This window comes from Diadema setosum, chromosome 13 (genome assembly GCF_964275005.1).
Source record: "Diadema setosum chromosome 13, eeDiaSeto1, whole genome shotgun sequence".
Taxonomy (NCBI): domain Eukaryota; kingdom Metazoa; phylum Echinodermata; class Echinoidea; order Diadematoida; family Diadematidae; genus Diadema; species Diadema setosum.
The window spans coordinates 22,467,111-22,478,836 of NC_092697.1; the positions used below are offsets into that span (position 1 = coordinate 22,467,111).

Genomic DNA, 11,726 nt, shown 5'->3' on the forward strand with positions numbered 1-11,726 from the left:
ACTTCAAATTTGTTATTTGCTACTATGCCAATGGCTGAATATGACATCATTTGTTTTTTATGTTATTTATTTGTCTCTTTCTGCAGTGCTGGAGCAGGAAGAACAGGCACCTTCCTCACCCTCTATAACATGCTGTGTATGATGCGAGAGACTGGAAAGGTGGACATCTTTGGATTCGTCAACGAGATGAGAGAAAACCGTATTGAGATGATACAGACGCAGGCAAGAGATTGTGATTCTGCATTTTGACTTCTATGTAACCCCTCATTTTGTGTGACAGTGAAAGATTACTGGACCAGTTTTGTATAGGTTCTATAATTACCTTTAGATGATTGGGATATAGTCTAATAAATGGAACTAGATCACTTCATTTCATTTTGTTTGTTTTTTTTATTTTCAACAAAAAATATAAATGCTCTAAACATGTGCTGAAATAAAGAAGAGCAATATACATATTTTGGACTGTATTAATTGGGACTAAATTTGGACATAATGGTATTAGCAAGTTTCTTAAATCTTGTTTTGACTATGATTCAGAAAATCCCCCATGCTAACTTGTGATCTTAATCGGCAAAAAACAACAACAACAATAACAATCAAACAATCAAACAAACAAAACAGGAAGCTGTTCAGAATTCCCTGCCCAAAAATTTTATAATGCACATGACTTTTTCTTTCTTTCAAAACATCCATGAAAAAGCATATTATATCAAAGTACAAGGATTAGTCAATACCCGATTATCTCAATCTCAAAAAATTTCAGGCATTTGATATTTTTTGTTCACTCTCCTTGAATTTACTTGAACATCCAACGATTCAACAACCACATCCAGGCTTAGTTACGGAACAAGACACATCGTACCACTCGCTTATAGAGCTCTTACACGTTCATCATCATTCAATGTACCCACCATATCCCCCTGATATCTACACAATCTATTGTAATCAAATGGTGCGATGACAACAATGAATAATCTTGCTTCCCTTTTGCTTTGTACATACAACATATGATTATATATGTTTTATCTTTTCTTCAAGCTGTTGTCTCTTCAAGCTATATGCTCATTTAATGACAGTCTTCTGCATGCATGTCAATTCCACCAACTCATTCTCCCATAATTCAGTAAGACTACCTTGCATTCCTCTACCTAAAATGATTTAGATTTACATATCTTTTTATTCTGTGATTGTACACCTACTGCTTTTGATAAATGGGAAAATGGTAGTATTTCATTTGCAATCACGATTAATGTATAAAACACTAAACAAAATATGAATATGAACTGCACCGAACCAAATAATCCCTTACTATTACCAGCCCAATAGACTTATTATTCATCTCCATGTACAGGATCAATATGTGTTCATCTACAATGCTCTTCTTGAGGTCTATTCGTCTTGCCAGACCAACATCCCTGTGTCACAGTTCAAGAAGAAGCTAGAAACTCTCAACAGAATGGACCCAAAGACAAAGAAAACTAACATTCAGTTAGAATATGAGGTAAGAAAACTGCAACATCAACACCAAGGCATACAACCACACTCGTGTTAATGACTTCCAGAGTAAAATCAAAGTATTCTATTTTCACTTTGGGACAAAAGTAAAACAAAGACCAAAAAACAAAAAAAAAATGAGAGAATACCCCTGCCCGATCTTCGTCTTAGCAAACCTAGTGTAGTGTAATGTTGCATGAACTTTTTATACAAAGCTTAGTTGAATTGGCAAAAGCATGTTTTGTGAAAGTGAATATCATGTTGAATAGAAAGTCATCCATTAACTTTCTTCAAAGTGCAATTTAAAGAAGCTCATTTATTTTTACAGAATGATTTATCTTTTTCAGTTACTTGACTCGCTAGCACCGGTTCCTCCTAGCAACGCCTTCAGAGGAGGAAAGATGCCTCAAAACAAGAACAAGAACAGATTCCAAGACATCTTGCCATGTGAGTCAATACAACCGAAGTAAGAAGGGACTTGCACTTCAAAGTCATTAAGAACATTATTGAAAACAATTCTGCACTTATTTTTCTGTCCAGCTGGAAACAGAATAGAAATTCCCTTCAGAGAAAATGTCAACAAGAAACATTAGAAATTAATAATTTTGCACTAGCAAATCGACTTAATGTTAATGCAACGCTAGTAATGAAATTCATTAAAACCTTTTGCTTTCTCAGCACTCTCTCATCCCTCATCCCTCAACTCTGGGACTTACATTCTAACTGTTCTAGTTTAATCAGTCACATATTTTAATGACAGTTACAACTGTAGGAAGGTATGAATCTGTTTTACTGTGATAAAGAAAACAAGATATACTTTCTTAGTTCAATATGTGAATAAAGCTGTAGTCTATGAATCAACTTTCACTGGTACACATATTTCAGTAAATATACTTGTTTAGTGATCAAAAGTTCGTCTGCAGAAGACACCATTCAGCATTTATGTCCTGTTGACTCTCTGCTGATATTGTAAATGTCTGAACCATTTGTAGCTGATTATGTGGGATGGAGAGAGAGAAAGAGAAGGGGGCACCTTGTATCCTGCCCATGGGAACATGATAATGTGTGGCATTGTGATTTTTTAATTGTTGTTTGTCTGACTTGAAATTCTTAAGTTCAGTATTTGTCAATATATTGCAATATCACATTTTGTTTTAATGATTAAATGTTCTTCAATCTGCAAACGACACTTCAGCATTAATCTTTTGCATGGTAACATAGATATCAGAAGTATTCTTTGTTAAGAGAGAGAGTGTGTGTGTGTGGGGGGGGGGGGGCGAGAGGAGGGGGCACCATGCTTTCTGCCAATGGGCACATAATATGTGGCATCACGATGTCTGATTATTGTCTGTCTTCCTTGGCCCTTAAGTGGAGACAAGGAGACCATGTCTTGCCTCAGAAGGACTTGAAGATTCCACTGACTACATCAATGCATCATTTATGAATGTGAGTATAGCTTGATCACCTTACCATTTTTAGGAGTTTATTCCAGGCTTGTAGGTTCCCATTACAGAGCTAGGAAACAAGATGGGGGTAATGGAGGAATAAGTATTTGTGTCCAAAGTTGCTCACATGTCTGCTTTTGTATTGTTGTGCAGTAAGAAAATGTGTTTGTGTCAGCCAAAAAGATGGATTATTCAGTGATTTTTAATTTGCTGAGATGTGAAACCATCAACAATCCTTTCCATAAAGCTGAAATGGGGAATTTTGAAGTCCAGGGAAACTATACTAGAAAACACTTGATACACTCACCAACAATGCATTCATGATTGTGTCAGAGTGTCAAAGCTAATTGGTGACTAATTTTAAAGGTTCTGGATGAACTTCATGCACACTTCACAAAAACTATGTGTGCAAAACTGATAAACCAAATTAATACAGGAAAACGAGTTCACAAAAGCTGTTAAAACACAAAATCTACACATGTACACTTGACCCAATATTTCCAAACCTCAAAATTAGGTGTATAGTAACCCCATAAAAACATGTGAATCCCAGAAACATTGGAGTTGATGTTACATGCATAATTGTAATCAGACTTTCTGGAACAGCAACCTGTAGGACCTACCTACGACATGTACATAGCCGTAAGATAATAAGCAAACTTCTCCTTCTAGTGGTAAGGCCTACTACTGCTGTCACATCTTCTACTACTACTTCCTTCGTATAGTACTGGTGCAATCCAGGTTTCAGTAATCTGTTATCTTTGTATCCACTATGTTTTGCTTCTGCTGTAAACTGTAACTCTACATCACTAAGTTTTGTTTTGTTTTGTTTCTTTAGACCTTCACAGAAAAAAATGTCTTTGTAGCTACCCAGGCTCCCTTGCCCAATACAGTAGTGGACATGTGGCGTCTTGTCTTTGACCTCAAGTGTCCTGTCATTGTCATGCTCAATGAGCTTGACACAGCCGATAAGGTGAGTAGTTACTATGGCAACAAACAGCCAGCATACCACACACAAGATTACCTCGTAATGGGACATTTTTTTTTTTTTTTTTTTTTTGCAGACAGTGACCCATATCATTTTTTTTTTGGCAAACTTTCAACCTTACCATCTAAGAAATGTCCTAATATACCATTGTCATAATTGTTTGGGGTAGCACTATTTTGTTGCTTTAGATGTGATGAAGCAGTCATTACATTTTTTTTTTCTTGTGTTAAAGTGAGCGTCTTTTGAGTAACAGTAAAGTCAGCTAAGATGGGAAAGTTAAACTAGCAGTTTTTTACTCTGTGTTCATCTTTGTCTTTGGTACAGGATGTGAAAGAGTTAATGAAAATTGTTTATTTTAAACTTTTTTACAGCGTATACCATAGGACGCTGAGGAAAATGAGGAAAAAGAACTAAATGGCATGCAATAGAGGTGCATTTCTAGCAATCAAACAAGAAACAGGTTATAAGATATGAGATATAAGATATTGCACAATAATCCTTTTCAATATCTTTGCATATTACTACATAGAAACTGGAAATTTGATCAGTGTAAACAGGCATTGCTCATAATTTTGATAAAGTCTCCTTAGCATTGCAAGTCAATGAACACATACACTAATCTGAAAAAAAAAAAATCTTTTGAATACAAGCATGAGTATAAAGAGAGAAAAATCTCCCATTATCATTTTCAGGCTCTCAACCAACTTTGTAGGAGAATCTTAAATAGACTGTATAAAGGACTCACGAGATTTTCTTGGGAAGTGAGTTAACATGATTTCAACCCTCCACTTTTTTTTTTCAGACATGTGCGCAGTACTGGCCTAATGTGGGAACTCTCCAGTTGGGATCTCTGAACATTGAACGAGTGGGATCTTCTAGTGCACCTCACTTTGACTGTGATATCTTTACTGTCTCAAGCAAGGGAGAGGTTTGTGTCCAGAGTTCAGTGTTACCGTCTCTTTTCGAGTGTAATGAGCTGTATAATGCAATTCTGAGCTCTGGGAAAAGCAAAGTGTCTGTTTGTATTTGTGTGTGTGTGTGTGTGTATGTATATATATATATATATATATATATATATATATATATATATATATATATATATATGATAGTAATATATATTATATGTTGATTGATAATTTAGTGTGAGGGAAACATGAATTATGATTGATTTGTGTGTGTGTGTGTGTGTGTGTGTGTGTGTGTGTGTGTGTGTGTGCATAATTAGAATATTTCAGAAGCTATGAATTCATTGCTTCACTTGCTTTATGTGTGAGTGTATGAAGAAACATACTTATTTACTGGAGAATTTTAATTTAAAACACAAACAAACACTGTGACCTATAATCTAATGACAAGGAAGTTGACTGTCTGATGTTGGGACTGCACTTTGCATGAAATTATGAAGCAGATGTAAATGATACAGCCATCATACCAACATATGAAGTCCAATCTACTCACTGGCACAAGCGTCTTGTTGTCTTCTGAGATTACCATAATTACAGAATAAAATGAAAATAAGTAGTCTTGCTCAATAAGATATGAAATTCTTTACAGCAACATTAGTTAAGATAGATTGTTAGATGGAGGTAGTATTTTGAAGTTAAACTGTAAATAAACATTTGGAATTTCTCTGCTGTCAATATCTTGTCACAACCAGAGTATGACTGTGACCCAATTCAGACTGTATGGATGGAGTGCTGCAAGCAACAAGCTACGATCTCCAATGTCACTCATCCATCTTGTGAAGGCAGTACAGAAGGAGGTCAAGACTGCCCACACCTCAGGCCCAGTCATCGTTCACTGCATGTGAGTGTTACCAATTAGTCTAACTTCTGACTAGGTACACAATTTGATAGTTCCCATATTATGCCTAATAGTTGCCTCTTCACCTAAATGGGATGGTCTCCATGTTTGACTAGCCACAAATGTTAGTTGGGTTCTTTTTTAACTTTCTTCTTTTAATTTTCTTGTCTTTAGCAAGCAGCTTTATATCAACCAAATGTATACAAATGTATGTACCAAAAAGAAATCAAAGAAAAACTATATGTATGTCAATTAATACCTAATTGGTTACAGCTCATTATTCCGAAGGTTCGTTATTCCAAAGGCTCTTTATACCTAAGATTCGTTATTCCGAAGGTTCGTTGTTCCGAATTTCATTTTCGGATTAACCAATCTTCAGAATAACGCACCTTCGGAATAACGCCACAAATTTTCGGATTAACGAACCCTTTTTCATTTTCGGATTAACGAACCTCTAGGTATAGGGAATTTGCGTGTTTCGGATTAACGACCCTTCGGAACAACGAACCTTCGGAATAGCGAACCTTCGGAATAACGAACAGCACCCACATAATTACCTTCAATTGATACTATCTCTCTCAGAGCACACACATGAAATGAATTTCTAATATCCCTGTCATATCATAGCGAATCAGTTATTGTTAATAGCAGAAATCTTAAGTTTTGTATATGCATGAAACTTTTATGAGGGGCTAAGATTGGAAAGTAGAGTGCATGGGAAAGTTTTTGTCTATGCTAGGCACTGAATGCAAGCCCATGTAGTATACTCATGATTTTATCATCATTGCCATTCGTAAAAGTTCCATGCTGCAGAAAATTCCTATGTTGATATATATATGATTGCTTGTATATCATATGAACTGCAAAAATGGCAGTGGTTTTGTAAGGTCATGACCTTTCATCCTTCACAGAAATGGGGTTGGTCGAAGTGGAGTGTTCTGTGCTCTGTGGTCTGTGATTGACAAGTGCCAGAGAGATAGTGCAGTAGACATCTTCCATGCAGTGCAGGTACTGCGTGCCAACAGACCCAACATGGTGGAATCACTCGTAAGTGTCTTGTATATCAAGGATGCATGAATATGACATTCTCCACAAAGAGGTGACATGGCAATTTGGTCTTATTTGTGAACTGAAACCTTTCATAGTTTGACCTTTCCCCTTTGCATAAATTGTATGCTAGTCATTCCAGTGCAAATATGATTCCAAGTGATATTTGCAATTTTGTTCCTATTCTTGTTGCCAAGCTTTAAAATGACATGTTAACTTGTTACAATTGGACCATATTAAACCATTCAAAAAATTATTGAAATAGGAGACAGCTAGGAGATGCAGTTTCATAGAAAAGGGAGAAAAGAGGGTTTATAGATTAGGGTCACTCAAGGTGCTGCGCATAGGTATCAATGAAAATATATTCTAATTCCCAGTGAAAGCAGTGCCTCTTAGAAAAAAAAGAAATAGTGGGCTAGAAAAACTGCGGATATCATGATTTTGCCTTTGTTTTAAGCAACCAAATTTTAACGATAGGTAAAAAAGGATTACCCTCCAAAATAAGGCAAACTTAAAAATTGGTCAACAGAAATTACATATGAAGAGTTTGTTTGCAAAAACCGATAAGTCCATATTTGCCAAATGGAGATATTTGCGATTAAAGGTCAAGAAAAATAAAGAGAATAATAAGAAATTTTTTGCTTCTTTTGACCATAACTTCAAAAATATACCTTTATATGTAGTGACCAATATATCATTTAAAAGGTATTATTTTGTACTTTGTGACAGAGATTGTACTTCAAAATCTTTAAAAATGGACTTATCCGTTTTTGCAAACAAACCCTTCATATATTTCGCAAATTACAGAGAATTCTGATTATGTGACTTTTTGAGGGTTTGAGCTGGGCAGTAACACATAACATGCCAGCTAGGCACAGACTAATGACATGTGATTCAATCAGACCTACTGTGTGAAGAAGAGCTGGTATTAAGCACACTACAAAAACATGACGAACACTTATGAGAGCCCATCTGCCAGGTTAATTACCATTTACATACATGTACTTGCCTAAAAAAATGCAAAACATAGGCAAGTGAATGCGACAACGTATTTAGGAAAGAAGCTGTAGATTCAGTGGTATGAAAATGTCTACTACGTTGTTGTATCTTCCAAATGATTATTGAAAACCTCTTTTCATAAGATGTCAATTCAATAGAGTGCATTTTATTTTCATATAACATAAATCTGTATCCTGGAAATATATGATTAATACATGTGAATTTATTTCATTGTTTTCTTGAATGATGAAATGACACCGCTGATGCGCTAGAACACAAAGTTGTCTGTCCTTGAGAACATGACAGTCAAGAAATGATTACAGGAGTTGTAGAAATGAAATGGTAGGACTTACTCAGCTTAAAAATAGTCCAAACATTTTAAATGCTTTCAAGAATCTCCCTTATCTCTCATACATAAACAACTTGAAATATTCATCCTGATATTCCCTGTAGAAATATCTATTCTATTTTTTCCAATATGGTATGGAATTATTTAGTATTGCATGTTTCTTTCAATATTCTGTAACCTGCAGGAGCAATACAAGTTGTGCTATGATGCCATGAGCCGATATCTACAACAGGAGAAGACGTACATAGTGTACATGAACGTGGATACTATTTGCTAGTCGTGATGAAAAGGGGAGGGAGGAAACCGTCCTAGTTAAACATGATAAGTTACAGTATGCATTCTAGAATTTGACAGTGTGCTTTTCCTGTGCAGAAATATTATTCCAAGGCTGAATAGATGGTGCAGAATTAACCTGGAATATGAAATTTGGAATGATGTAGAAATGATCAAGTAGCTTTTTTTTATTGGTAGACAGGGATCCTAGATTTGTGTTTTTTGCTCAATTTATGTGTGTATATCGTGTGTATGTGTGCATACTGTGTTTGTGTATGTGTGTAAATTTAAGGAAAGAACATTGATTTTTTTTCATGTCAATAGACTGTAACTTTTATGTATGTAGGGGTCCTAATCCTACACATGCATCACATGTAAGAGTGTATTTGTATTAGTAGACAGGAGTTGGTAAGTTCTACTTTGCCACCATTGAATATGGAGTGTCCTAGCACCACCAAGAGGAGATCATAATTGAGCTTATAGCTCTCACAATCAAGAGGAAGTATTTCCTTTGGTCATATACCATTCATTCCACCCTAGTACTGGCCCTTATCAGAATGATGTCAATTAATTCATACCAGTAGCTAGCAATCATTACCAGTACTTATTTGCTATTAAGCGTTGTCAGTGTTCTCAACAGACCGTGCTTTCATACATGACTGAGTTTCATAAGTTCACCTTTCACACATTTTTGCAGACTGTTACCTGTGAAGAACATAACAATCTTGGGGAACTTGGTGTGGGGGATATCAAGGAGAGCATGGTGTCCATTTGTATATTATATCAAGCTAGTCATGATGCCAAGTTTGTATAAAATTTGATTGAATGATTTAATATACACCGTATACACTGAGCAGTGTATTTAAACTTGGTATATACAATTTTGTACATGCATTACCATACAGTGATTATATTGGACAAGTTTTTGGCCATGGGGTCAGAGGTCAAGTGAAAATGTTTAAATTTCATCTGTTTTCCATACTTTTAAAGCAAAGTATGTATTGTATACCTATTGGGAAAATGATGATTGTGGCATAACAGTTGCCATAGCAACATTTGTAGTTTAAAGTTTCTATAATTTTGGAGTTCTGGGGACCCTCAACGAGGTCATATGCCCATCTTTTTTTTTTTTTATATCATCCTGTCAAACTTTCTGCCAAGTTTGGTAACAAAGAAGAATATGAAAATGTAAAAAAAAAAAAAAAAAAAAAAAATGGCCATAACTGCTCAATGGTGAGTACAGTGTAGGAAAGAATATACGTTCCTATTATTAAACTGAAATGGAATACTGACAACTCCCAGGACCAAAATGTTGGCCGTGCTCTGAGAGAGATGGAAGGGAGTAATCACTATTACATAGGTAGAGAAATTATGAGTAAGCATATGTACGTAGGCCTATTGTACATGTACTTTAAGTGTTTATCATATACCACAATTTAAGGTGTAGTTTGACGTAGATTTCTTCAGTAAAGGTTTGTTCGTGTTCATTAATAGTCATTTTTATTGTGATCTAGCTCTTGAATTTTATGAAGATATTGTGTACTATATTCTTGAATGTACTCACACATTGATCAATTTCCCTGTATAATATCCACAGTTGATGCCAACAGGATGTCATAATTATGTTCTATTAAAGAATGGTGTATAGGAGGGTGATTTAAGAAATGATTCAGCATGGTTGCTACAAAAAAAAAAAAATATATATATATATATATATATATACCCAGGTATCCCTCTCTTTGTTTCCAGATATCCATACAAGGGCTGAAAGTGGACTTAGAGTTAGGACATACACTGTCCACAGAATCATATCATGCAGACCCTTTTTTGCTCATGTTCACGACGATGCATTCCAATGTAGTCCAGGAATGCTATAGACTGCAGTGGAACGATCAAGATTTCATATGTCTACAAGCACACACACACACACACACACAAAAAAAAAAAAAACTAATTTCTTGAAGTAGCCAGAAGTAGCACAATTATGCAAACAAATCAATAAATTTAATGTTGCTGCATTGTCAGGTTGCAAGGTAGACAGGAGATATGTCTCTGTCATGCTCCCGCATGCTGTACAATGTGACACATGTACAGCATTTACTACTGCATAACATGTCATATTTGTTTATTCACAATTTGTTTTACAGCTCTTCTAGATATTTCCTAGAGACTAGTCTTAACTAGATTCTATAGATGGTTGGAAATGTTCAAAACAAATTTTGTGAATCCATTTTTTGATACTTATCAGCTCTCTCCCAATTTGGTGCAGTAGGTATAGAATACAATGATCAGTTTTCTAGTAAGGTAATGTAAGAGTACGTACTTAAACTGAATTTTGTCTTTGAGAAGTTTGTGATAAGTGACATATACTTGTAGCTACAAGGTAACCTCTGTTACAGATATTTTGTGTAGTTTGTAGATTCACTGTACTCGAAGTGGCAAATAAAGTAATAACAGTAGCACCAAGTCACATGTGTGCAACACGACTCCTTTATTGCTGATGATCCGATGAATGAATTATGTATCAACATGGTACACACCTATTATTTACAGACCTACACGTATTAACACTGATGTTATCATCTCTCATGTAGAATTTAGTTCATACAGTAAAGCTTGCTTATCTTTGCATGTAGATATGCACACCTACACCACAGAGACTCCAACCCCAAGCACCTTCTGATCTGGAGATTCTCCCGCCCGAAACCCCTAGCAAACGGGAGACTCTAAGTTGATGCGTGCGAAGCGCGAAGTTCCTAGGGTTCTAGATGCTCTCTGGTGCTATCTAAGGCTTATTTTTTCAACATACAATAGCAATAAGTAAGAAATCCTTTCCAACGGGAGACACAGAGCCAGGGCGGGAGAAATTAAATCTCAAGCGGGAGAACGGGAGATTTTGCAAAAATGGGTTTTCAGCGGGAGATCTCCCATCAAAAACGGGAGAGTTGGAGTCTTTGACACCATAGCAAACCGCTTGCTGAGGACTGGCCAAACAGTACAAGGATGCATCACCATGCCTGGTACTCAAATTTTTGCATTGATTTGTATGGGCAGGCTATTGCTTCTCATAATTTGTTGTTGTTGCTGTTTTTTCCTGGTGGTGATGTTGTGAAGAAAATGGGGGCATTCTTTGCTGTATATCAGTTTCAAACAGAATATATAGGAAAGGAATAGTAACACATGACATTATAAAATATCTGTCCAAATATCATCATTTTCCTTTTAACGCATTCTGCACTGAATTCTGGAATTCCTATAGACTTAATACACAGGCCACCAGATTCCCGAACGCAACGGGTTAATAATTGATACATCATGGCTTTTTGTT

The 11,726-nt window shown here is 35.8% G+C and overlaps 1 protein-coding gene across 1 annotated transcript in view; it reads left to right on the forward strand.

Moving 5' to 3' along the window:
• The window catches only part of LOC140237358 (receptor-type tyrosine-protein phosphatase T-like), a 20,611-nt gene extending 9,747 nt beyond the window's left edge, over positions 1 to 10,864 (forward strand). Inside the window, exons 8-16 of the mRNA XM_072317295.1 lie at positions 87 to 222; positions 1,352 to 1,501; positions 1,842 to 1,941; positions 2,864 to 2,940; positions 3,778 to 3,912; positions 4,730 to 4,855; positions 5,585 to 5,733; positions 6,642 to 6,777; positions 8,310 to 10,864. Coding sequence (XP_072173396.1) covers positions 87 to 222; positions 1,352 to 1,501; positions 1,842 to 1,941; positions 2,864 to 2,940; positions 3,778 to 3,912; positions 4,730 to 4,855; positions 5,585 to 5,733; positions 6,642 to 6,777; positions 8,310 to 8,402 — 1,102 coding nt within the window. The 3' untranslated portion in view covers positions 8,403 to 10,864. The remainder of the gene's footprint in view (positions 1 to 86; positions 223 to 1,351; positions 1,502 to 1,841; positions 1,942 to 2,863; positions 2,941 to 3,777; positions 3,913 to 4,729; positions 4,856 to 5,584; positions 5,734 to 6,641; positions 6,778 to 8,309) is intronic.
• The last annotated feature ends 862 nt before the right edge of the window (positions 10,865 to 11,726 follow it).